The sequence below is a fragment of the Ptychodera flava genome, chromosome 14 (assembly GCF_041260155.1).
Source record: "Ptychodera flava strain L36383 chromosome 14, AS_Pfla_20210202, whole genome shotgun sequence".
NCBI classification, from domain to species: Eukaryota; Metazoa; Hemichordata; class Enteropneusta; family Ptychoderidae; genus Ptychodera; species Ptychodera flava.
The window spans coordinates 8828903-8856138 of NC_091941.1; the positions used below are offsets into that span (position 1 = coordinate 8828903).

A 27236-nucleotide genomic window follows, 5' to 3' on the forward strand; every position below is an offset into this window, starting at 1 on the left:
TATCACCTACTCAAATATTCCTTCGTACTAATGAATTGCGTTCCTTACTATGTTCTTTCGGTGAGTTTATTCTTATGACATTTTGCTATTATTTGCTTGTTTCCCTTCCTGAAAAATTACCATCACGAATGAATATTTAATATTTACATTGCAGTTGCAGTTTCAATTAGATTGACTTGGAACACCGTGACACGTTGGATATCTATGACGGATTTACTGTCAGTATCAATCATTATTTGGGAAATGGATACGGCAGTTACTATATGTCTGACAACCACGCGATGCTTGTGAGGTTTCAGTCGGGTAGCTATACTTCACAGACTTTAGGGTCAGGATTTTATGCAAAGTACAGCCGAGACACGTGTGGAGGTACTTACTCATCCAACATCAATGAGGGATACATCATTTCACCCCTCTATCCCGACTTCAGGAAAAATTTCTTTGACATCGACAATTGCTATTACAACATCTCTGTTTCTGATGGATATACTGTACAAGTGAGTATGGAAATTTCTTTGACATCGACAATTGCTATTACAACATCTCTGTTTCTGATGGATATACTGTACAAGTGAGTATGTTTTTCTACTTTCGATTGGCATGCCACCGAATTGTCTTAATATTCACACATATCCTATGAAGTATATGCCATAAGGAGGGAACAAATATGACGTACCCGAAAGGATTTTCACAGCTGTACGCTGTATGTCTTCTGTTGTTCTGCACAAGTCTTCTATTGTCTGCGCAGGGCAAAATGCTAATGTTTGAACACTTTGGAAATACAAATTAAAAGTTGAAATAGCTGCCAGATCTTTGTTTATTCATGTCGCCATTACATCAAGTTGGTCAAGAATTGTGAGGCATAACACAATATATTCCGCCTATTGCATTTTAACACTTATTTTGATATTTGAAAGTCACATACAATGCCAAGTAAGTGGCTGAAAATACTCATTTATTTGTTTCACAAATCCTACCGGCCCAAGTTTCATTTGCATGTTGCTCAAATAAGTCTAAAGAAAACTTTAAAGAAAACACTCGTTAAAGGAGAACAAGCCAACGACAAAACAAGGAAACTATTCATAAAACTAAATTCAAGTTAAGAATACACACAGAAAAGGAAACGAAAGCAAACAAATGAACAAAAACAGTCATTATAATGTTACATGTCCCAGGTTAGTCTTAAATAAATCACTAAACATATTTATATTGTGATTATTACGAATGATTTCTTGATTATTCATACATCTAAGTACTACATCGAAATAAATTGTTCATACATAAAATTGATATATCTACGGGGCTGTCTGAAAGTAGGACCGGCACGTGGTCGAAGCAGAGCTCTGGTAAAACATTTTGTAAGTTACAAAATCTAGTTGCATAATTGTGTGAAACCATCATGTCAAGATAAGCATGACGTTACTCCAAGGTCGGTAATTTAAAACAAAGTACAACATGTTTTATATATTGAACATTTTCGAGCGATTTCATATCAAATCTGAATTTTTGCCAAGGTTCCTGACAACAGAGACATATTCAAGACTATTCCTTACAATGAAAGTATAAAGGGATTTAAAAGTTGAACATGAGTAACACTTTGAGAGCTTCGTTTTATAAAACAAACATTCTGAAAGATTTGCCTACTTTAATAGAAATATAATCTGAGAAACTTAGATTTGAGCTTAAAGGAACTCCAAAATATTTCACTTTTTGTATGCTAGGTCTTTCGGTTTTGGTTCGATACTACTGCTTTTTACTTGCTTGGCAAATTTGGAAGTTGCACTGCCTCACAAATAGGGTTTCAATTATACATCAAACATATATTCATGCATTGATGTTTTTGTGTTTATAAGCACTGCATCGATTTCATCTCGTCAAGTATCCTCTTGTAGTGAGATGGAACAAGAGCCAGCACCTAACTGCAAGGCAATACAGGGACAGTTTGGACCAAATAGGCGTTTGTAGTCCCTTTATTATTAGAAACCGATGTGTTTGTGTGTTAAAAGGTCACAGTTGTCCAGTGAATACAAGGGGGAAGTTCGGGGAGGGGGGAAGTCTTCTTAACCTGATGCAGAACGTTTCTAAAAATTTGACATTAAAATAAAATGATACGGTGATTCTTCGAACAACTGTGATTCTTGCAAACCCCGTTTGTGTTTACCAATTTGCATAGTCCTCTTAATCTTTGAGTGACCCACTGGCTGTAAATAATGACTAATGTAGTAGGAATTATTACTGATAGCTTTTCTATAGCAGTCTTTTGTAACATCAGTATCTCTATTCTGTAGGTGGAGTTTATCGAATTCGGCCTGCAGCCATGCTGTGCTCACTTGAGTATTTATGACGGAACTAGTGGTGACTCTCCATTGGTTGGTAAATACACAGGCTACACACTGCCGAGGAAGATAGAAGCAACAGGATCAAATCTCTTCTTGCATTACCACGGCGCCAGATTTAGATACTCAACTAGCCGTGGTTTCTACCTTGTGTACCACAATGGATTTGTGGATGCATATGGTCCTTTTTCAGGTCAGTTGAAATAAACACGATTGGAACTAATTTGGGATAATTGGATAGTGACGCGATGTCGGTTTCATCTGCAAATGTAAGCTCATCTGATTTTCTTTTCAGGTTATACACTTGTTTTTATGAGTACTTTGTAATATAGCAACATTCAGCTATAGGGCACCTAAACGTTTGTGAAATTTGAAAAATATAAAGATCCAATTATCCCAAATTAGTTCCAATCGTGTTAATAAAAAAGTCCCCATTAAAATGTTATATTTAGTTATTTACATATCAAAATGTTAACAATTTACTGATGTCATTCGACTTGTGGGAGTAAGACAAGGTTGAAACAAAACTTAATTCATTCTCGTAGGGGCGGGGGTGGGAGGTGGGTTATGGTTAGCCCATATGGCAATATATAGTCATTTATATAATTCAAGGTCAAGGACATTTCTCTCAGTACTTAAGCCTTTTGCATGTGAGCTTCAATCATTAACTATGCATATTTGTCTTAATTATGCAAGCTACAGCCCCTAAACTCATCAGACCTTTTCTGGTCTTGAACATTTCATAGAAAAAATATCACATTTTTCCCGCGAATTTTGAGTTATCTAGGTTTACCAGTACTGCATTGTGATTTGAACTCATTAGCATATTTAAGAATCAAGGCTGCTTATGCTTAATTTCCTTGAAGTTGTTTCCCTGAATAAATAAACAGCACTTCTGAACACGGTTGCTTTGCAAAAAACGGCTCATAGAATTGTTTAACACAAACTTTGTCAGAAACAGTACATGAGTTGCAATATAACTTCGATGATAACTCCGTCGATATTTCCGAGAACACTGTGTAAGAACCAATGTCTACACTTAATTTCCTTGAACACAAGGGATGCAATTACATTTATATTGAAAGATTGTTATAGAAAAACCTTGTGCTATAACATCGACTCACCTATTACTATATATGTATAACAAATATATTAGACAATATATAATGCACATATCAGATTCGATATAATTTATTTTTGTTTCTTTTTTACATTTATTTGTTGTCGTCAGCAAAAATTTCGATATTGTAATCATGCGAGTCACTGTTGTTTAAGTTATTTAATATTATATTATGAAATGTGCTCACATGGCAAACGTGAAATCCCAAGTAAATTTATGTCATGTGTTCAGTGTGATTTGGTAGCTTGGTTTCAGATGAATTTTGTGTTCTTTAGAGATGAATTGAGTGCACACTTAAACAAAATTAAAAGAAAGAGGGCTGGTTTTTGTAACTGCGCCTGAAAGGCTTTCTTGCATCCAAACCTTGTATTCCATGCAAGTACATCGATGTATCACGTTGACATAGTTTCAAGACATACAAAATGCAGATATGTTTTAACATTCATCGTTCTCCAACGTACCTAGAATACAGTGTTATTATTTGTCGTATGGCCCCATACTACCTTTGATTGCAGTTCGATGACTCCCTCCATTTAGTCATAAAACGAACAAACACCCACCGAAATTTTGATTTGGTTGGTTGTATCAAGATCAGTTTTACTTTTAAAACTGAAGCTCATTACATGACTTCGGAAACGTGCAATGAATATCAAGTACACTAACCCATTGACATTCCATGCAAAGTTCAGAATTTCAGAGAACTTGTTGATTGGTTATACATGATAAGTATGTTTCTCAGCAATATTGCGACGGCCTACCTTCCCCGTCGTTTTGCTCGAGCCAGCGTTTGACAAAGTCATGAATGTTGGCTGAAGGTTTATTGCTCTAGCTGGTTTCTCCTCTGGCACGTACGAGTTGTATCCTTTTTATTTTAGTCTGTGGTAACAACATTGCGTATGGTTTGAATGGCTTAATCTACTCGCACTCCTCATATCCCTCCGACTATCCATCAAATCAAAACTGCTCCATCACAATATTGACGGCTGGTGAATACAATTATGTGGCCTTCAAAATTATGGAGCTTGATATGGCAAATACTGCTCATCCAGGTTAGTAATATCGTTTATTATCCTCTTTTCTATGATATATAGCTATTTTTCATCGGTTTCTACATTCTGTCATGTACAGTGAATGGTATTAAAAAAGCGTCAGTCAATCAGATAGTCTACAGAAATTTACCGTAAATTTTGCCAATGCATCTATATTTCCTCATGTATCTCATCACTGGAACATGCAGTGTCCCTGTTACTCTCAGTCTAGTGTCATCAAGATAGTCTAACACAAATTCAGTACGTGTGAAATCATATCAACTTGAAAAGATACCTTAAAAGGGGTTTTAATTGGTTGCTAATTGATGAGTACACTCCAAATACTGCAGCACTAGAGTTTTGCCTCATACTGGTAGTGCAGAGCTCCAATAGTGTGAAAAATTATGAAGTATGACTAGGACATTTCCTAGACACGTATCTCTAATTATTCAAAAGCAACCCGGTGTTGTAGACGATTGTTATGCGATAACATAACAGCTACAGAAGATCTTGCAAATTTGTGCAGTACAAATATGGCATGTTTTAATGAGGTTTTTTCTCGACATCACTTTGTCAGACTGTAGCGAGAGTGAAACCGAAGATGCAATACGAGTCTATGATATGTATGGTTTGGTGGGCACTGTTTGTACCAATGATGGTTATCATCACTACTCGACATTTGGAAATATGACAGTGACATTTTCAAGCTACGAGCATACAGGACACCGCAGTGGATTCAAGGCATATTTTACAGTTTATGGTGAGTGAGTGTAAAATATATGAGTATTTTCTCTTCAGGCAAATCAATGGACTTTACCGTACAGTGTAGATATCGCGGCAGAAACGTATGGGCAGATCATTTTCAATGATGATTCAGAAATACAAATCCTTACAACAGGAATCTCAGGCCAGTCAACATAAAAATTAGGGAAACTACAAAAATTCCTTTTTCAGACATTGTGCTTTCAACCAAGCTATCAGGAGAATTCAGTGAAATCCATCATATTTATGTATATTTGAGCAAGACCAATTAGTGAAATAACCTTCAACTTACCGCTTTTCATATACGTCTCACAAATACAGTGACATGACACTTATGTCTCATACGTCACAAAAGTACAGGTATAATATTGATTAAATATTTTTGTGCCGGAAAACAATTAATTTTCATCAAACTTCTCAAAGTATTATTTTGAAACTCAAGGTATGTTTTTTTTTTTAATTTACACGCCGACATAATGCTTTTGTAAACAATAGAAAACGTTGTTCTTGAAAAATGAAGTGTATGTCGTCTAAATTCGGTCGTCAATAGTAACATTGGAATTTTCAAAGATTCATGCCGTGCTCCGTAGACCAACTTGAAGAAACTGTATTTCACAAATAGAACAAAAAGAATTTTCAAATATTTATGGATAAGAGATATTCATTATATTGTTTTATTTTTTTCATTGTGTGCGAGAATCAACGAGTCAATGCGGAGATTCGAGAGATTTTATGTGTGTAAACGTTAATCGTTGTCTCCAACTAAGGCTGATATGTAACGGCTTTGACGATTGTGGTGACAATTCTGATGAAGAACATTGTCCTAAACCAGGTACGTTTACTCATAATAACGTAGATGTTTTACATAACAAATATTGTATAAAGATATTAGGGCTAAAATTCTGACATGCATTTTCACTTTTCGACCTCACATTTTCAACACTCAAGGTTGCATTTCACATTCTGCAAATTTTATATTTCATTCAAAGTCGCATTTAAGCCATTTAAATTCATTCCCCGACCATTTTAGTCAAGTTTAAGTCACATTTGATAGTCAACTTTCCCACTTCTCTCTGATTAATTTGACCATTTTGAATCCGTGACATTATTCGGCGAACCATTAGGCCTATTTCACCCTGTAATCAAAATATAGAATTCAAAATATGGGCAAATTTTGTTATTCCACCTGTTCACAGGACCATTTAGATTAAACTTTGAACGAATTTCGATCTTGAATTTACTTTCTTAGCAATGTATTTCAAAATCAAAAATAACGCATTAAGCGGGGTATCTTTATCGGCCAACCTTATTTTTGGTCAATAAATGCAAATATGAATTACGAATTGGATAAAACGTTAAATTGTTGTTGGTTTTCCTGAATGCGAATAGTTACGTGAATGACGGAACCTCTAGTTTTTCAATGGTAGTAACAAATTGAAATTAGAAATTAGACATTGCCTCAGCAATATTTAAAAGTGGGAAGCTTTCATTTACAAGGTGGAAAAAGGGGATGTCCAGTTTCACTACTCGGTTCTGGAGGGGGTTAAATTTTGCATAACGACGGTTTTAGAGGGAGTCACGTTTTACATACGTTTAGTATTACAATACTATTGAACGAAATGTAGAAGACATCACAGAAATAGAACAGAACATTGTTTTATTCTTACAGCATAACAGTTTTGTACAATACAAACAGGATTCTATCAAAGACACTGCTTGTATAAATTATATGTTTCTAGTTATGACAGTTTGCCTACAAGATAATAATTTGGTTCTTAGGGGTCACCTTCGTAACCTATAACCGTCTTTTGCAATGCCTAACCCCCTAGCCGTGTTGTAAAACTTAGCCAACCGATTTTCACCGACACCTTTGTACAACTGTACAAAATGAAGGCTCCCTCAGTTGGTCTCGTAGTACCTACCGACTTCTAATTTAACTTTGTAGTGAACATTGTACAACTGGAGGTCCCGTCATTCAAGGGATTAAGGACTGTCTCAAACCTTTATGATGACAGTGAAAACAGTAATTTCGGGAAATGTCCGGCCCCAACCAAGCTGCAGGGAGGTACATACGGAGGCAACAGTGTAGCATGGGAGCTGTCATTATTTACGGTTTGGGGTCGAAGGAATGACCACAAAATCTGAAATCGTTGTGTAGGCCCTTTTCTTAGACTGCTTAGGCTGGAGACCTACACATTGTCAAAATCGCCATAATATCAGTCTCTGTGTACGTGCCCGTCCGTCTGTCTTTCCGTCCATAGAAAGATTTAGTTAAAATTGCTGCCTAATACCAGAGGTCATGCAATTTGGTACAAAGCATCACCATTGAAAGACCTAGATTTGATAAGACTTTTTGTTGATGTGGTCTGCATAATTAACAGTCATTTGCACAATTAATTAATTAATTTATTAATTTGTGCACTTAACTATATCACAATCTAAAGAATTACTCAACCAAACTTGATGTTGTTACTATGCAGGCACGCGAACTATTCTGTGGTCGTACTGTACTAAATATTGAATATGTCTTACAAATTAGTTCATTTGCATATTCAATTAATTACTATGATGTGGCTGTATATGAATTCTGAGCGCACCAATTATGACGAGACTCACTGTGAAATATCGATCATTCATAGGTCGACCTATGATGTAGGTTTTATAGGCAAGGCATTCTAATTACTATCTCCTTCGCATATTTAATAAATTTGTGTAATTAGGCTGTATATCAATATTGAATGCAATGATTTCACGTTTGACCTCAGTTTTTTATTAATCATACCAAGTTGAATTCATATTGAATATTTGATGGGTATGACATCCTAATTGCAATCTCATTTCCATATTAATGAAATTTTATAATAATTCCATATGTCAAAACTCAATAGCTGCATTTGATTGAACTTCCGGTTTACATTGGTTATACTTATTGATGCTGAAAGTTTGATTTGAGTGATATTTCGTATCTATCACAATCACATACTCAAGGTGAAGTGAATTTAATCAGACTTCTGAGGTACAAACGTTATACTAACATAAGTCATACTGGAAGTTCATTGGCATGGCATATCAGTGGATTTTATCAGATACGTATCAAAGCTGAATACTGTGAATTTGAAAGAGTACAACATTGATAGGTGTTTGATTGATTGATGCATTTCCCGGATAATTCTAATGATTATATGCTATCTACAACTGCTTTTACGTATTTGAAGGAATTTATTTAACTTCAAAATGTGCAAGCTGACCTGTCAAGCGTCAGTTACTAATAGGATTATGTTACATTTCCACAAGTTTGTGGAATTTGGTATTGATTTGATCAAATGTCTTTGACTCCAAAAGGTGTTCTGATGACGTCAAAAGGGTTCCCAGATAATTCTGATGATTATACGCTCCTACTGCTTTATCACCTACTTTAACGCAATTTAAGGAATGTCTTTGACATAAAAAATGTGCCAGATGACCAGCAAAGTGTTAGTTACGAATGGGATTATAGCCTAGAGGACACTTCCTTGACTTCGTCCTACATGTAGTATTGGATTAAGAAAATAGATTTAATTTTAAAAGTGTTCTTGTGACCTCAAAAGTGTCCCAAGATAATTGCCCTTAATATGTTTCCTCTGTTATTTCCAACTTCTTTTACATGATTGAAGGGATTTATTTGACTTCAAGTATATGCCAGGTGACCTCATAAATGTCACTTACTGATAGGATTCCCGTACACTTCAATGGCTTTGTAAAATATTTAGTTCTTATTTGAAGAGAATAACAATGACTCCAAAAGGGTCCCAATGACCTCAAAGGTGTCTCCGATAATAGACCCTTTCCTCAATGTCACCGGAAGTTTGCTTGCGCATGCGTAATTATATGCACGTCGGCAGTTTGACCTGGTTATGCCACAGGGCACAGAAATCAGTCCCCTGGGGTGGGGAAGGATGGTTTTTTGTGCAACGATTTATTTTATTTAATTTTATTAATTTTGACTGTGGTATTTCAAATAAAGATTTCGACTCCACACCGCCTGACTGCTTTATATATTACCGACAAGTCCTTATCTCCTCTCCAACTTGTTGCACACCACTGTGATTGCTCCGAAAACATTGCCAACTTGCTAATCCAGCTTTCATGCGTGTGGGACGGGACGGATGTTGTGTTGACTCAATCAATTAATCCGCTGATACGGACAGCGGATTAGCAAGTTGGCAATGTTTTCGGAGCAATTACAGTGATTTATATACAGATTTGAGAGGAGATATGGACTTGTAGTAATAAAGAAAGCAGTCAGACAGTTTGGAGTCGAAATCTTTATTTGAAATACCACAGTCAAAATAAATAAAATTACTTATAGCAATAAAGAAAGCAGTCAGACGGTTTGGACTGATAAAATCAAATAAAGTAAACCGTTGCACAAAAACCTCCCTCCCCACCCCTGGGGACTGATTTCTGTCCTCTGCGGTTGTGCAGCAGTCAAAGTCAAGCCTCTGGAACCTCATCGACAGGGCTATTGTTTGCAAAGTCTACTTCTGTATTGCTGGATGATTTTTGCCGTTTCATGGATACTAGCCCCTTTCCGGCGAGCGTGAAAGTCATCACACTAATTATGTATAGTTTACGTCGTACAGTTCGCAAAAATGCCAATTCTAATTTTTGATAGTCTTTAATAAAAATAACCTGTGTAACGTACTGACGTTTTGGCTAATCTGCATTATCTGAACATATCATTCCTTTTGACTTTACAGGCCTTATAACTATCAACTATGCCCGGGGGGCACTTCCTTTACTTGCCAGTATGTGTACGTGCCGTCCTGGTTGGGTATTTCAGCGACTTGGTCTAAAATTTGGGTGTTTAATTTACTGTAGACCAGGGTCTCAAATGGATTTATTTTTGAATGCCAATTCGTAACGAGCACAAACGAATTTCAACCGTCAGTTCCCGTCTTGCTGGCACCACTGACTCAGCTGCAGTCCATGACAATCGATATCTTTTCTGTGGTAGGGAACCGTGAAAGACTCAAAGAGACCCGCCTAGCTTTAGCCGAATTAGTTGTCGACTTGGTTTTAAAACATCATATCAATGATTACCAGAACTCAAGATATATTGAAAATTTTACTCCGATAGAAAACATCCAAACAAAGTGGCTCTACTACAAGTATTATCATGACAGTTCGGACATGGCTACACGAGCTATCTAGTGCTTTACGGACGAATGGCTTGACTTCATGTGGTTCGGAATTAAAAACGTCAGTCAGACTGAGAATTTATTTTGTATTTCCAGAAAGGTTTTAGGAAAATCATGGCTTGGCCAGCAACAACATGCGGCTAGATGTTCGGTTGTAAATGTCTTTCTGTTTCATTACCGTCTTCTTCCGAAACTGAGGCTGATCGCCCGTCCAATCCTACTATCCTTGTCTCGCGTATGGCCTATAATGTCCTCGTGATGAGGTCATGTTTGTTGCCATCAAGGATTTCCCTGAGTTTTTCACAGTTTTCTTCTGAAGAACGCCGATTTCTGTCATTTGGTCACAGCTAGCCATCGGACGTCTATGATGTTTACGCTGTCATATACATATACATATGACTCCAAAGTTGTCCCATGACCTCAAAGGTGTCCCAGATAATTCTGATGATTATATGCTGCCTCTGCTTTATGTCACAACTTAAATAGGAACTTCCCCTATAAAAGCCGGATTATCGTAAATCTATGCAAAAGTAAAAAAAACTACGCTACTAATGGGACGTGCCGTGTTTGGTCCCAGAATCCCATAATTTTGCCATGTTTCAGGCGTTCTATGTCATTGAATCTTGCATGCTTTATTGTACAAGTAAGCCTAATCTTTAATTGTTTCTCTAACCTGAATTATTAAATAGTATTTATAGCTTTGACTTTGACGTTGAACTTATCAACCGACAAGCATCCCTCTATAAGCAATGTATGTTTGGAAAAAACAATCCATTAACCTTGTTAGTTCTGTTCCAAGCTATGATTTTTGCTGTTTGAAGAGTTTTATATCAGCAAATACTATGACTTCTAAACCGTCCCTGTGTATTGGAGGTATATCCTTGAAAAATACTAGTCCAATACACCGTCTCTGTGTATTGGCGGTATGTTCTTGAAAAACACTAGTCGCAGTCCTTGTTAATTTTGTTTCGTTCTTGTTCTTTAATTTATATCCCACTTGCAGTTTTTCATAAGATAAAGCAATATGGTCCAAAACATCGATATTACTTCAAATCTTTTCCTGAATTTTAAGATATGTTTTTCAAAACGCTCGTTTTCCCCTTAAAAACTCTTTTTAGATCTAATCTTGTGTACTTTTATATATAACTTGAAGAATTAAAAAGTGTCAACTAGTATGACTACAAAAATGTGCATGACTTCAATATAATCTCTTTATATGGTAGGTGTATTAAAAATAGCCCCTCCATAAATCTGCCTCGAGCTATTCCTGTGTTTTTCATAACCATTTATGTATTTAAGAGCAGCGATTAGTATGAATTCAGACTGTCGATAATGACTTCAAATGCGTCATTTTATAGATAAGGTATTTTTTTATAGACACTAGCCCTCCCCATCGTTAATTCTGTTCTCAGCCTTATATGAATTTTTCCCAAAACTCTTTTAGACACACTTGAGGGAATATCCCATAGTGGAAATATAACAATGCCAGTTTGCTGCAGTAATGTTAAACTTTGCGTGAAATACGGATAGTTTTCAATCGGATTCGAACCCACAACATACGGCATCAGTCGCCGAGCTGAGAGGCCACAGACAGAACCACTCGGCTTAATCTCCACTCCCAAAAAAGAGTGGTTCAATAGCCAGCTAAGTTGTTACATTTTTCTGACTGAGACCGCTCAACACGTTGTAGAGCTCGTGAAGCACTCACGCACGCATGCTCACTATCATACATCGCACATACACACTTTATCGAAGCGAAGAAACGAATTTCATCGCTTTAACTGGGCGAACGATAACCTCGGGGACAATTCCGTCCAATAGCACATTACATATTGCAATACAGCGTATGATTGTGTTGAGGACACTTCAAACATTTCTTCCGGTCACTAAATAAAATTGATCTTTTGAATTAGAGTTTTGAAGGGTCTTTTATAAAGATTATTTTGAGATCGTTGATTTTCTTGCGACTGCACTTACATAGCCAACTGGAGTAAAAAACAACAAATTAAGGCTGTCAAACATTGTCAAGGATTGTCTGAATTTTAGCCTCGATTATATGACGTGGGATATATACTTGTTACGTCACATATACAATTGTTATATTACACTAATAATCGCATCGAGGATAAGAGCTTGATCTCCTCAAACACGCATTATCTTCACTAATTCGAAAGTTATCCATCATTCTTATGATTTTTATTTCTCTATCTTATAGGAAGAGATACTGCCATAATCACAGGAAGTGCTGCAATTATAGTTGTCTTCATCATTGTGCTTATTGTCAGCGTAATGCGCATGTGTGGAAAGTTGACCAGAAATACCTTGTCAACTCAGTCGAGCAGTAATCCACAGGTAACTAATAAGCTTACACTTTATTATTAAATGATAATATGTAAGGAACAGTAACTTCCTACAAGGTCTGTCTCACATTCATGAGCTCGACAAAGAAATTAATTTATTCCGATTAAAACCAATTTCCCTTCCATTAAACAAAGTTAACGTTTGAAAATTGGAAATGTTGCCTTGTTAGGCAGTACAATGTAACTAACATTTTAAATACAGCTACTGGAAATACTCATGGGCAGGAAAGGGACGTTATCAAGTTAACTATGACGGGTGAAATTCAATTATTATTTTTCAGAAAAGTCAAAAAGTTAATTACATTTAAGGTTGTTTTCCAGTTCTGCATATCTCGTGTTGATTGCTTTTAAAGATTCGAGTGTTTCAACACGTGTAGTCTTGTATGTATCAACCTTTGTGTTTCTGTTTTTGAATGTGTGTTTTGTAATCATTTCCAGCTATATTTCCCACTTTTCCGTTTTGTCTCCCTTAACCCTTTGAGCGCCAAAGTCAATTTTTGTCCCCTGTATCAAAATATACACCAATCAATTGTTTTCTAATTTTTGCTAAAATTTTGATAAAAAGCGGAAGCCAATAAAATGTTATGTTCATTTGGTCCAATATTGTCAAAAATACAGAAAAATTCACAAAAGTAGTAAAATCTTGATCACTATAATTTTGGAGGGAAAAATTGCAGCGCTCAAAGGGTTAATCTTGTTACATTTTGATGATAAAAAAGAGGTATTATCAGGTTCTGTTGTTATATTTCTTCAATGGGAAGTTCAAGTGAACTGACACGGGAATAAAGCAAGCAGATGCTCAGAAATCTTCGAATCATACACTTTACATGTTATGTTCTGCCGTACTTTTTAGCAGGATGAAGAAGGACGCAATGATATCAATGAAGAAGCTTTGAATACCTAGGAATTTATCTGACCATATTCCAAGATAATCTCAGAGAAAAATGGAAAGAGGCACCAAACTTTTGTTTAAGTAGCAGATGTACATTTTCATGAATGAATTTAGAAAATATATACATTTAAAACATTCCTTTCATGGGAAACATTTTTATCGTGTACAGATTTCATACTAAAAGTGCTTGACTTTTTTACGTGAGATGGCACCGTAGGTTGTGCGCTAGAGTCTGATCGATAGATTTCTGAAGCTTTTAGTGCATGATCACAATACCTGAATACTATTTTACGAGTTATCGTGTCATCTCCTGTGTGTATGTCTTTAAGTGTAATTCAGTGGGTCTGTTTTTTATCAGATTTGAATTTGCAACCTACGGTACATAGACTAACTCAGCAAAGAAAGCAATGATCAAAACCACCCTGCTGTGTCACTGCCTCTAAAGAAGTTGGAGGTTCAATAACTGCATTGTATAAACTTTAACCACATCTCCTCCACACATATGTGATAAACTCAGGTAATATAAATATCTGATGTTAAAGCAACTTGCCTTATATTTTGTATATAATTAATCTTTCGAATTCTGTTTTTTTTGTCCCCAAAGGGACTTTTCTCATGCGTGGAATTGTTTTGAAGCATTCCAAATATATACAATCTACAGATTATCAAGTCTGTGATGTGCTTTTCTGACCAGCTTTCTTTTTTGCATCGTGACAGTCTTTGATTAAGAGTAATGTCAGAGAAGTCAGAGTAATGTTTTTAATCCACATACAAGTATTAGCTGGATAGGTAGTCATTCATCAAGTGTCATATCAAGAACATACAGAATTTGACATTCCATAGGAGTGTGTAGGCAGATAAAACTTCACTGATCTCAAATATACGCTCAAATACACCATGCAACAGCGTGAATGCTTACGTAAATCCGGGAAGTCAGTAATGCTTTCAATTCATGCGCAACTAACAGCAATGCATCAAGCTTTATATAAACTATGTTATTTGAAATTCAATTGGTTGATCGTAGTGTTAGGAAGAAGTTTGTGAGCAGATGGAATTCCATTGATCTATAGATTGTGAATTGATCTACAGTTTGTTTGATCTACAGTTAGCATTACTGATCATTTAAAATGATGTTTTATTACAAAAGCAAAGTTTTGTCTTTCTTACGAATTCAGATTTTAAGTAGCCTTGAACTCTTTCGGATAATATGATAATAGTGCGCTTAATATGACAGTACATCTCATTTTCTAATTATTTTTTGTTATTAGTATAGACTCACTTGGATCACTGACTTAATAGCACAAAGGATATTGCTTGTTGTAATTGTCCAACTCCGAAAAGTTAATTCAGTTGAATATGTATGTTTTCATCTGACAAATTGAAAATTATTGTGATACTTTAAATATATTTGTGAAATATTTTAAAAAATCATTTTTGGTTCTCATTGCAGTTGCAGCAACATTTTTAAAGACATAATGGCTTTGGTGTTATGGCCCTAGGAAAATGTCAATTAAATTATACATATTTAGTAATTTTTGGGGTAAGGCCGCCAAGATGGAACACCAAAGCTATGCAATTATAACACTGTCCCTGGACATATTTGTGTGTTATATAGGTGTCTATATATTTGAGGCTTATCAGTACGGACAACGGAATCCTATGATTTAGGTGATTCCGACATTAAGTCACAACACTAATAATTATTATCACTCATTCATACATGTTGATAACCAAGTGTTGACGATGAATTGAAATATGGAACAAGTTTTTGGGTGCTTTCAGTATGTATCTTAATGTATTATTTGCCCACAAAATAGTTGAGGCTGATCCTGTTTTTAATAAAAGGTCATGTAGGCCTACTTTAAAAACTTGTGCCACCTACTGTGTAAATTAATATTTATTCACGTAAAAATTGACAGGTTACATACCCTGGCTTTGTGTTTCCACAGTATGCTGTGTAGCCAAGGCCTTGCTTTAACTCAAAATAAATTATAAGCCATGGTCTTGTTTTGTTTTGCCCTTTTCACTATCGTGGTTTGACCCATCCAATATTTAACATTCTATGGCAAAGTCTGACCTCAACACGGGGGAAACTTGTTGAACGGGTTAAGGCCTAACTTGTAAACTCCGTTATTTCAGCATAATTGTTCTGTATTTCATGAACATGTTCGTGCAAAGGTTGCTGATAAAGTATTTTATGCAAAAGAAAGACGCGCCAAACAATATTGTGTTGTGGCATTTTGATTGAAACACGTCATTGAAAATTATATTGTTTAGAACCAAAACTTAAATTGACGTATATGCAAGAAATAACACAATAGCGTTGTTATATTTTTAAAATCATTACGGCACTACCAATAACAAGTGCCAATAGCTCACCACCAAGATACAAGAATAACGCTCCTTGCAGTATTAATGATTAATATGCAGTAGTTCTGAGATGTAGCGAAATCCTAGCTGTTGGCTGTCCATCTTGTTTGTACAAATTAAAGACAGGCATCACCATGGAAAGAAGTCGTGTTGTAATTAGGAATTTATGTTTAATTAACATGTAGATTGATTGTATCATGAAACAGCAACTAGAAGTTAATGTTTGAAGTCACTTTATACATATATTTATACGCGAATAAGAATGATGTCATCGTAAGTAAAACGCTATTTACATTCAAAAGACCCCTGTGTGTGTTTAAGTGCCTATTACAAATACATATTGAAAGGGTTGATATGAGGTCCCGAGTCTGACATTCACTCATTAGTGGAACAAATTCTTTTGAAATTAAATAATCAGAGTATTCTGAACCTGATCATGTCACTGATGCAAAAGAGCGACTCATCAAAATTCGTGCCAGCCTTTTGATTGCAAAACGTGTCATTCCAACATCCCTGTATTATTAGTGCAACATATTCAGTATTCAGTGGTAATATTATTTTGAGAGCCGACGGATTACAACACACACACACACACACACACACACACACTCTCTCTCTCTCTCTCTCTCTCTCTCTCTCTCTCTCTCTCTCTCTCTCTCTCTCTCTCTCTCTCTCTCTCTTATGGCCATGGTCATCGTATGTTATTAAGATAGCACCATATGATAGAAGGGTGACCAATGGGTAAACCAATTCAAAGTAAAAGTTGATGTCGGCCTGGTCATGACTTTGTATCAGCAGTTTACACTTTACGGTATCCGCAGTCATAGCAGTCCGTGCCATATTCGCAGAGAAAATACCAAGCACCCCGGCCACCATCATCACAAACGTTGTCGAAAGCATGTTCGCATGTGTCCTCACACAGGTAGACTGAAACAATAACAGAATTCAATAGCTTACTACCAAACAGTCGAATAATTTTGAATGTTACATGTGACTTTTACATTAGAAGTGTGAGCATTACAAAAAATGTGCATGATGAACTAATGATTGTTTGTACTGCAATGATCTGTGCATTCTGTGCCCGTCATTGAGAATACAAAATCGCTGTGACTAGAATTAAACTTATTTTATAATAAACAGTTTGAAGCTGCTAAATGAACGACTGCGTGGTAACAATTTGGTACTCAACGTTTGAATATTGAAAACTGAAGACTAGTGACACTAGCAGCTCCGGCTCCCCGATGTTTACGTGCTATTAATCAGAATAACCGTCCGAACAACCAATAAATCCTTTCGTCGCACGGAAATAATATCTCTTTCCATGGCGAGCAGCTTTCTTACATACCCGAGATGGCTGGTCGGATTGGAGGGGGCACAGTCACGTCTTTCGGGATGCTAAGTAGTTTATTCGGTGTCGTCGCACGGTAGATCCCGGGGATACTTGAAAGGTTGATGACATTGGATCGTGCCCACTTCATGAGTATTCGTTTTATATAGTCTTGTGTGAGTGACGGATTTTGTTCTAAGAGAAGTGCAGCTACGCCTGCAACAATAATACGCCTTTACCGATAAGAGATCATGTCATCCTACAGGAAAAACCATATTTATCGCCAATATACCCATCACTGTGACGATACATTATCGATAGCAAGGTCAGCATATTTTTCATGGACAAAGACATTTGTGTATTCGTAGATGTGTGCATTCTCCGTCAACCTTTACAAAATTTGAGTAATAAAAATTAATGCAATACCACCTCTCCTTGAAAACAAGGCCTTCGAGAAATGGCTGCGTAACATCTTAACCGAAGACCATTGCACCCAAGAGGCCCTTTGCATTTATACTTTCCATAAGTAGCTTTCGTTATCCATTCAAGTATACATTTCGCGCAGAGATGTACTAGATATATGATTTACCTGCTACGTGTGGGGTCGCCATTGAAGTACCGCTTGCGAGGGCGTACGCGGAATCGTCAAGTGAAAAGGCGCTAAAAACATCAGAACCTGGGGCCAAGATATCGACACAGCTACCATAGTTTGAATATTCTGCAAAATAATCTGATTTGTTCGTTGCTCCGACTGTTATTGCCTGCAGGTAAAATTGTTCACTGATAAGTTAGTTCATTCGACTCAGAAATTTTGTCAGGGACGATCCAGATAACGGTCCATACATGATTCATACTCAGAGCTTGCCGTTGTTAGCAAAGGGAGCTCAAACAGAGCATTTCGGACTTGAATTCAACATCGACCTAACTTGAACCTTATTTTGAAAAGTTGACGGGAAAAAAACAACTCATAATTCTCGGGTGTATGTTATCATTGTTAAATTATTAAAAATCAAGTCTCACTTTGCAAAATATAAGTCAAGGCTCAAAGTTGCCAAATTTGAGTCACAAAGGGAGCCAAATGTCTCCCCCGTGTTTCGGTCAGTCCTGCCACCAAAACAGTCAGATTATGGAGGAAACGTGACCAATTGAAAACGTTAGCTTTGAATCCTGTAGACCAGTCATCACGAACAGTGCGAAACCTTTACCCCTCCATTTACACATACGAAAGCAAACGTTCGGTTTCGGGACCAAAGCAATTGAAGAAAATGACAAGCTTCAAATTCACTGCGTTCCATCATAAACTTTTGTCGGTACATCGGTCTTTTAAATTATAACAACGCTATTGTTTACCTCGTCAGTCGACGCCGGGGATTCAACGCAAGCACTATTTGCAGCATTTCCGGCGGCAACAACGGTTATGAAGCCGGCAGCAGTCAAGCGTTTTACGGCTAAATTTATCATTACTGAGTAAGGGCCTCCCATCGACATTGATACAACAGCTGGGAGCATATTAGATCTCGCAATGGCGTCCAACCCTGTGAAGTAAATTTTGAAGTGTAGAGTTATAAACTAATAAGCATAAAAACAATAATTTGTATGCACCATTGAAACATTTGAGTTTATTAAAATGATTCTCTTAGAATGTTACTTATACTACCCAAACCACTTGTTGACCACAGAAATATCGAAATCTTCATTGAAGTCGTTAATATCTGTGCAACGTACGTTTGATTGTTACATAATATTCGTTGAATGAAATTTCTGTAATGAAAACAGAAATATTTAGGTATCCAGCTTTTAAAAGTGCATTCAGAATATGGCCCAACAATACCTGGGATAGAAAAAAAAACATGTGTAAAACATGATGACGTCTTTAAAGGTATTCATATAAAATCATGAAACTCACCTATCATCACCATACTTGTAGTCCCGTTTCCAGAACAATTCAACAGTCGTACCGAATGCAAATTTACACCGGGGGCAACGCCGACATTTTCGCCACCTATAATTCCAGCACAGTGAGTTCCATGTCCATAACAATCTTCTTCCTTCATAAGGAGTAAAAATGGCCAGTCAAAGAAACGGATACGCGACTGAGTCAACATCAACAAAAGTATATAGCTGTTCGAGGTCAGTTTAATCGCAGTGATCCACCCAAACTGGTATTGTCGCATGTCATTTGTAAAGGGACGCCAGTAACTTGTACTGTCTCACTCATTCATACGTTATTTCTTCATTCGTATGGTTATCGACCCTTTGAATTTAGTGATCATTTGATTATTTACCCAGACATCACGACTGACGGACCGGTAAATTAATGTGAACATCGTCTTCAAAGTTCTGGTCACTCCAAAAATCATTTACGTCGGTGCCATAGGTAGACTGAAAGATCCGTCGCTCGATGGCGCTCTCTACGCTCCCCCGACTTGTGGTCATCAAACTTACCACCGCGCCAAAAGTATATTGTTTGCAGAGCAAAAGGCGGGCGCGATGTTTTTCGATTATTTCCAAAGCTGACAGACAAGAAAATTATATTTTCATTTACAAAAATATTTTGATATTAATCAGAAGCCCGCATAAATGATAGCGAGGGTCATCTACACTTTATTGCATATCGTCTATAGTATGCTTATAGCTATCCTCGTGGGTAACCAAAGTATTGTCGGACCGCGCGGTAGTGAACTAATCACCACAAAGGTTCCACCGATATTGGAAACAGTTTAGACAGGCTACAAAAACAAAACAACAAAAACATTTGTCTGCATTTTGGATTGATCTGGGGTCACTCAGGGTCATCATCCTCTCAAGTTCACCGGTCCGGGAGTAAAAGAGTTTACGGATGCCATGCTATGCTGTTTTTAGTTCAAATTAATTTGGGGAAAATATTGAGCCTAGGCCCGATTTTTTCATAGCTGAATGTCTTCTAGAGAGAATGTAATACTCTTAGTTTTTTATTGTTTTAACTTAGTATACATCTCGAAAGTGAAAGACTTGAACGTTTGCTCAAACTTTCTTCAATGAAGCTTTCTTCCATTCTTTTACCAAATCAAAAATAAAAATCAGGAGTTATCGTACAAAATCTGGTACTAGAGAGACAGATTACCTCTGAGATTTCCCGAGATTTGAAATTCAAAATGGCCACATCCCTGTGTTAACTCTACAGGGAAATATCAAGTTTTCAGTTTTCGAACAACTACTACATCGAATGTTTTCTCACACTAAGTGTTTTAAAATGAGCACCCACAAATGACAGAAGAATGGGAAAAGTTTGAGAGTCCGAATATATTTATTTTTATTTTATTTTTAATTTACACTTTATTGAGCGGCCGAATTACTATACAGTAATTTTCATAGGGGCTCTTTCGGAAAAAAAGAAAAGAAAACTACATATCACAGACAAGCGTACAAGACACGGAACTACAGGGAAACATTCCTTAGTCTTTCAAGTTACGTTTAAAAGTATAAAGAGTAGTACTCTGTCTAATATCTGTAGGTAAAGCATTCCATACTTTGGATCCTCGGAAATGAAACCTACGTTGACCAGATTTTGAAATACACCTTGGCACATAACAGTCCTGGTGATATGCAGACCGCGTATTATGGTCATGAACATTGCAGTTGAGAGTAAATAAGCTTGATAAATATTGTAGACAGACACCATTCATACATTTAAACATTAAATTGCAGTCAAGTAAAAAAATACGCTGTCTAACTGACATAACATTCAGAGATGAAAATAATTCCTGTGATGGAAAGTCAAAGGGGAGTTCAAAAAGTATACGTATTGCTCGTTTCTGAAGAATGAAAACTTTATCAATATTTTTTGCGGTTGCATTACCCCAAACAATACAGCAATAGTCAAGAGCGCTCTGAAACAATCCAAAATATAGGACCATACGATACTCATAGGGGATATATGATCGTAATCTACGTAATAGACCTGTACGCATACTTAATTTCTTACACAAAGTATCGATATGAACATCCCATGATAAAGTTTCATCTAGTGTCACACCTAAAATTTTCCCAGATTGAACTTGGGGAATGAAACTGTCAGAAATGTATAACGACAACTGGTTATCAGTCCCATTTATAAGATTCAACCTGTAAGGGGTTGTAATTAAAAGAGACTTAAAAGTTTGTTTTACTTATGTTTATACGCATACGACTCGCCATCACTCAATTTGAGATGGGACGAATATCCCTATTTGTGGCCTCATTAACCTCGCCAATACATTTACCCCTTGTAAGTAGTGTTTGATCATTAGCGTACATATGCAAGGAAGAGGAGTCAACAGATATATGTCCCAGAGGCGTTCTACCTTTAAGTTTACCTACGTCTGGAGGCTTTTCCACCAAAAAGTGACGTGCTAGGCTTCTGTGAGTTGAGAAAAATGTCAATTATATGCTTGAGTAAAAACTAAATCTGCAAAGCAACTTTTTTTATTTCAATTTCAATAGAACAAACCGGAAAATTCGGCCATTTTGGCAACTTCGTCGGCTACGGCGGATTCTTTTTTGTGGGTGCCTGAGTACGCTCTCACCCGGCCGACGATTTTACTCTGCTTCCTTGAGGGGACATCATTTTCTGGCGCAAACTCATATAAATATCCATTGCGGAAAACTCTGAGGCGAGGGGGTCTCTCTCATCAGACTCAATATCGACTGAAGCAAGTTGTGATTTTTCGATTTTGAAAACAGTTCACGTTTGAGCTAAAACTATGCAAACATGGTGGCTCTTGGTCTCTGACATAACTAATTTTCTTTCGCACTAGCTATCTGCGTCAATGCAAAGTTATTTTCAACTGAAAAAGGTTGCTATCTCTGATTTGATTGTGAATAAATAAACTGCCTTAAATCGCGAATATCGAGCTCATATTGACTGGCGTCGGCGGGAGAAGGTTCGGGAGGCTCTGAAGGCCCCAATGTTTTTACAAAGGTTGGGTACCCCACGAGTTAGAGACATTCACCGTGAGTTGTGTTTGTCTGAAGGAAGCTAGGAGAACGTTAGGCCTAAAGCGAAATTAGGTGCGAAAAGTTCAGTTTTTTACAGAATTATATGCATACATTGGTAGATATAGCGCGCATCTTTACTTACAGCCATTTTTCTCAGACTCAAGACAAGTCGACATACTGCTTGATCTCACTTGCACTTGTGAACTATATGCGAATTTCTTCCTTTGCATACTCCCTGTTCTCGACGTCATATCTCAAGAAAAATTTATAGCAACCCAAGTCCTGCAACAGAAGACAGTCCCGTTCTGTCAATTTATGTTTTCGCTTGCGATTCCCTTACCGTCGTATGTGCGAGATACTACACCAATAAGGGACAGAAATGGCACAAGGTACTGTCGACAGTCTACCCTTCAGAGGCAAAGTGTCGTGCAAAGTAGTCAGAATATCACATGATTCTCACCGTTGGCTCTTCACCTATAGCGTCGTAGAAATCCGATACTCTGCCGCCAAATTCCTGATGCGAAGAAAGAATTCCCGAATCTACGACAAACACGTTGACTTGACTACCATTCCCTTATTCCACGAAATGACGAAAAGAAAAATTAAAATAGAGTGAGGAGAAAAATTGAAGCAAATAATGTAATGAAATAGACGATGTAATTGTTCGTTTATGTGCCATTTGATTAGGCCAATTTTTTTTTCTTGCGAGAGCTATTAATATTTAGTAAAATGTAATAATCAGCGCGAATTCGTGGACAGAATTTATTTCTGATCAAAAACGAACATCATCTGTATTGGGTTTCATGTTTACGGATCAAGTCGGCTATTCTACACCTGAGCCCACATTAAAGCGCTCCATCCATAGGTTTTTAGGATTTATTGCTCATGTTGAGAATTTGAAGCGACATAATTCAGTATTATATGAAGTAATCATAGGAAAGTTAGCGAAATGGGCTTCATTTTCATTAATACATGTGAAGTAAACGGTATGCATATATGAATACAGAAATCCTTATGGAAAATTACACTGCTCGATGATAAAAGCATAGCGTTATAAATAATAGCACGAATTCCTTCAAGGACAGAGTAATAATATCTGTTACTTAAGTTTCATGCATCTAGCAATTGTAGTCTGAAGATTGCTGTAGATCCATTAAAATATATATATATATATATATATATATATATATATATATATATATATATATATATATATATATATATATATATATATATATATATATATTGATGATAATCTGTCAACGTCTATTAATACCTAGCGGGGACTGGTAAACTCCATCCAAGGGTAGATATGGTTGGCCAATTCTATCCAAGCCCCAGGGTAGACCACTTATGCCTTCAGTGTGCGTCACTGAGTCTTCTTCCACGAAGTCTACTTCATCCAACCATCTGAGCTGAGGAAGATCAAATGAAAAATGTTTCCGCACTCTTCCAAGCATCGTTGAGACCCCTACTTAACTTGAAAATTGTCTTCATTATGAGACTCGTGAGCTCCCGCACGGTGTCTCAATTCGAACTTCAACGCATTATCCACGAAAGGCAGTTCTGCTTTAGAGAGCATGTTCTGCATAACGTGAGAAATTTGTTGTCAATATCCAGAATGAAAACCTGCCGGTTGCTCACAACGAATGAGCCATGATCTGCTAGGGTAGCATGCCATGCACCGTACCAGAAAACGCTCTTTTCGAAATACGTCATTCTTCCGTGCATGGAAAATGAAACATACCAACAGACAGTCTTCCCAATGTAAAAATATCAATTTCGTAAAAAGTCTAAAACCTTTGTTATAGGTTCATTAATTTCTAAGAAAACAAAGAACACAGCTGATACTTACCATTCCAACTGCTTCATCGGGCATGCTAGCGCAAAAGCCTTTCAATAGTGTCGTGATATTGCAACGAATTTCGATTTCGAGTCCGTTTTCAGCTACCATCTGAATCAATGCATTCTGAAAATCCGCCATATTGTCCTCCGTTCCGTCATCCTAGACATGGGCATTGAGAAGATCGAAAAGTCATATGCATTTGAACTTTGTCGCCTGGTCACTTATTAACGGAGCGGAGAGTGAAGAATAATTTACTATGACTACAGGAAAAAAGAATCCTAACTTTTCTGATGAAATGAATTATAAGGTAGAATGCACGTCGGGTAAAATATTTGAACTTCCAAACTGTTAGAATAATTTTTGTCGACCGCTTGTTGGGGATTATTTTGAAGCAATAGAGTAGATGAAGTTTCCACCTTCTCTTTATACAAATCCAAAATTCTATTTTTCACCATAGAGTGAACACCGGAATGTGGCAGCCATTTTGTATTTCAAATGTCGGTAAGTATTAGGTAATTGTTTCTCTAGTAGCATATTTTGAACGGTGACCCCTGATTATTATTCTTGATTTCGAGAGGAAATAAGTTTCCTGTGATCAAAAGTTTAAACTTTCAATTTCATGGCGCGGACTATCTAAGTCCACATGTCATCTCTCCGCTACAGCCATCCGTTTTGCCAGACAAAAATTGTTGTATCGCCCATGTCCATATTTTAAGATAGGTAAGGAGCGTAACCCATCTGTCAATTATTTAACAAATCTCATGTAACGACAGTTTCCTGTACCATTATTTAAATCTAGTCGCTTAATTTGCTAAGTATGCATCGCATCATAATTATGAGTTTACCTAATAATAATAGTCATTTGTATTGCTGAAATGAACGGGCAGGAGCGAAAACCTTCCCGTCATACAATAAAAGAATTCATTCAGGTTTACAGCAATCGCAAACTTTGAATGTAAACATAATATTTTACTGAGACAACCTGCAAATCAGTCTGAAAATACGAAAACCATGTTGCAGTGCTTGTAATTACGGGGTAAGTGAAAACTAAACACCACATAATGCGTCGTTATGCCCTCATAATTGCACAATTTATTCTCAAAAAGATAAATATAGCCACATCAGCCTTTATTATTATTCCTTTATTCAAAAGTAAAAACAATTATTGAGGTAATGTGTGCCCCTAAACTCAAATGTAAACTATGGTCGAGGATAGTAGTAACCATTCTCTTTCATAATCAAAATTAAGAATCACAGACCTCCAAGCAAATGTTTGTAACCGAGAAACAAATTCCGTAAAAATTGACCGATATTAAAAGTTGATTAAAAAATGGTAACTCCTGGGGAGAAATATAATTTTCGATTCAACAATAACAAACCAAGATACCGGAAAATTAATTTGCGTAACAAACTTCTTGATCACTCCTATGGATCTAAATTTTGGTTCCGATGAGAAAGTAGAGAAAAACATTACACGCTCCAACGGCTTCTTTCAATTTGCAAGAATCCCTCTAGGTAACATATCAGGATGTGTCGATGCGATAATAATTTGTTTGCAGAACAGAAGATGTCACCACACAAGGAATGGGAATCGCGCTGGTTAAATGCAATGCTACATCAGGGTGAATTATATTTATACTACAGAGCTATAAGTGCGTAACTTTGACGAAAATGATGTGCCGTTTTATAGCGACTATAGTAAGGGAAAGACGACGCAGTCAATACTTGAGAACTGATAAATCTGATCAAGTTACAAGTTCTGTAGAGTGCAAAAGGTATATTTATAGATTATTTGCAAATGCTCGGTAGATCTTGAATATGAAGCACCATGTTTTGTTATTTGAATTAAGAACTTTCACAGCAAGAGTACGCAGATCATTTTTTTACCAAATTTTATGCACAAACGGTAAAGTTTGACAGAAAACAGTGTCAGTTCATTATTAAAGTTTCGATGTGCACGTACACCGCGTTGTCCGTCATTAAAAGAGATAACGATTTCAGCGAAATTTCAACATTAACACTCACCCGAAGTTTAACGATATACTCGCCATGCACTCGGTTCTTGTCGGCTCGATTAATTGGCGCCATAGTTTCTCTTTTCACAAAGCTCGGGCGACTTCCTGCGTTAGCGTCAAGGTTTACGGGTAATGCCGACACCAGGCCAAGTAACGCCGTCAATAGCAGTTTGAACATGGTCTCAGTAGTGTCCTGAAATGTAAACTGAGAAATTCAATATAAAAAACAAAAACAACAAATCCTTGGTGCACCAAGCGACCGAATTTTGTTCTCATGTAATGGTATTCTTCAGTAACTGTGATTCCTTACATGTATGAAAAGATAATACTAAAAACATATGATCACGGAAATATACCTTCGCCATGAAGTTTAAAAAGTAACTGTAAATATAACTACATAATGTAAAGTTAGGTTAAAGTCTTATTTCACTTGAAATTTATGAAAAAGTGCAGGATTCTTACCAAAAATGGTTAACGGGCGAAAGTGCGGGAAACATTTATCCGTTTTTCACATAAATTGAATGGACCGCATAAGACATGCTCACAAGAACACTACAGTCCTCATGGAAGTGTCGAACCTAGCCTTGTGCTAGTAGGCATGCACAAAATGGTTTACAATTAAGGATGGTTACTTCTGGACGCAAATGGTGATGGCTTACCAGTAGATAGTTTACCTGCAAATAAATTATGATAGCTTAAAGGATAGTTTATTCTAATAATATATACTGAACAGATGGTTGCGAATAGTGGATGTACTGGACTAGATAATTATGTCATTTATATGTTGCGCATATATCGATCAAGATCATGAACCGAGTTAATTGTCACGTATTTTTCTTTCTTTAACCGTAGAAATTCATATTTGTATCTTCACCACTGATAGGTGGCATGGTTCGCTTGACCTTCGCGATTGCACTATAAACTGCGCAATCACTTGCCGATGTCAACACAAGAAACAGGACAGAATTTGCTGATTGCCCCGGCAAACTTAATCTGTGAGGACCTGAGGGTACGTCAGCAGATTTTGTGCAAAGTGTGCGGACA

At 36.8% G+C, this 27236-nt stretch overlaps 3 protein-coding genes across 4 annotated transcripts in view; 2 read left to right on the plus strand and 1 right to left on the minus strand.

The window, feature by feature from the left end:
- LOC139149221 (CUB domain-containing protein 2-like) overlaps positions 1 to 571 on the plus strand; it is a 28573-nt gene extending 28002 nt beyond the window's left edge. The window contains exon 9 of the mRNA XM_070720816.1: positions 155 to 571. Coding sequence (XP_070576917.1) covers positions 155 to 170 — 16 coding nt within the window. The 3' untranslated portion in view covers positions 171 to 571. The remainder of the gene's footprint in view (positions 1 to 154) is intronic.
- Positions 264 to 15548, plus strand: LOC139149224 (tolloid-like protein 1). Of its 2 annotated transcripts, none has more exons than XM_070720819.1 (7): positions 264 to 497; positions 2289 to 2529; positions 4332 to 4505; positions 5062 to 5244; positions 5944 to 6078; positions 12642 to 12778; positions 13640 to 15548. In XM_070720819.1, the coding sequence occupies exons 1-7, from the start codon at positions 264 to 266 to the stop codon at positions 13688 to 13690; spliced, it is 1155 nt and encodes a 384-aa protein (XP_070576920.1). In that variant the 3' UTR covers positions 13691 to 15548. The 2 variants fall into 2 exon arrangements, with proteins under 2 accessions (XP_070576920.1, XP_070576922.1); XM_070720821.1 differs by having other exon boundaries at positions 13643 to 13820.
- A 657-nt stretch (positions 15549 to 16205) lies between these two features.
- LOC139149223 (extracellular serine proteinase-like) lies at positions 16206 to 26778 on the minus strand. The gene is made up of 10 exons (XM_070720818.1): positions 26655 to 26778; positions 26203 to 26385; positions 24187 to 24336; positions 23608 to 23746; positions 22792 to 22904; positions 19282 to 19423; positions 18726 to 18910; positions 17965 to 18136; positions 17394 to 17591; positions 16206 to 16975 (listed from the first exon to the last, which is right to left on the minus strand). Exons 2-10 carry the CDS (start codon positions 26368 to 26370, stop codon positions 16848 to 16850), a joined length of 1395 nt encoding a protein of 464 aa, XP_070576919.1. The 5' UTR covers positions 26371 to 26385; positions 26655 to 26778; the 3' UTR covers positions 16206 to 16847.
- Between the last annotated feature and the right edge of the window lie 458 nt (positions 26779 to 27236).

What these genes read in the sequence shown, in the direction of transcription:
- LOC139149223 (XM_070720818.1), bottom strand. Translation starts at nt 26,370, where the DNA reads ATGTTCAAACTGCTATTGACGGCGTTACTTGGCCTGGTGTCGGCATTA. An exon ending in AGTATATCGTTAAACTTCGG is followed by an intron (nt 24,337 to 26,202) that starts GTGAGTGTTAAT and finishes GCCCATGTCTAG; the next exon opens with GATGACGGAACGGAGGACAA. An exon ending in GGCGACCCCACACGTAGCAG is followed by an intron (nt 17,592 to 17,964) that starts GTAAATCATATA and finishes TTATTGTTGCAG; the next exon opens with GCGTAGCTGCACTTCTCTTA.
- LOC139149224 (XM_070720819.1), top strand. Translation starts at nt 264, where the DNA reads ATGTCTGACAACCACGCGATGCTTGTGAGGTTTCAGTCGGGTAGCTAT. An exon ending in CTGATGGATATACTGTACAA is followed by an intron (nt 498 to 2,288) that starts GTGAGTATGGAA and finishes TCTATTCTGTAG; the next exon opens with GTGGAGTTTATCGAATTCGG. An exon ending in AGTCGAGCAGTAATCCACAG is followed by an intron (nt 12,779 to 13,639) that starts GTAACTAATAAG and finishes CGTACTTTTTAG; the next exon opens with CAGGATGAAGAAGGACGCAA.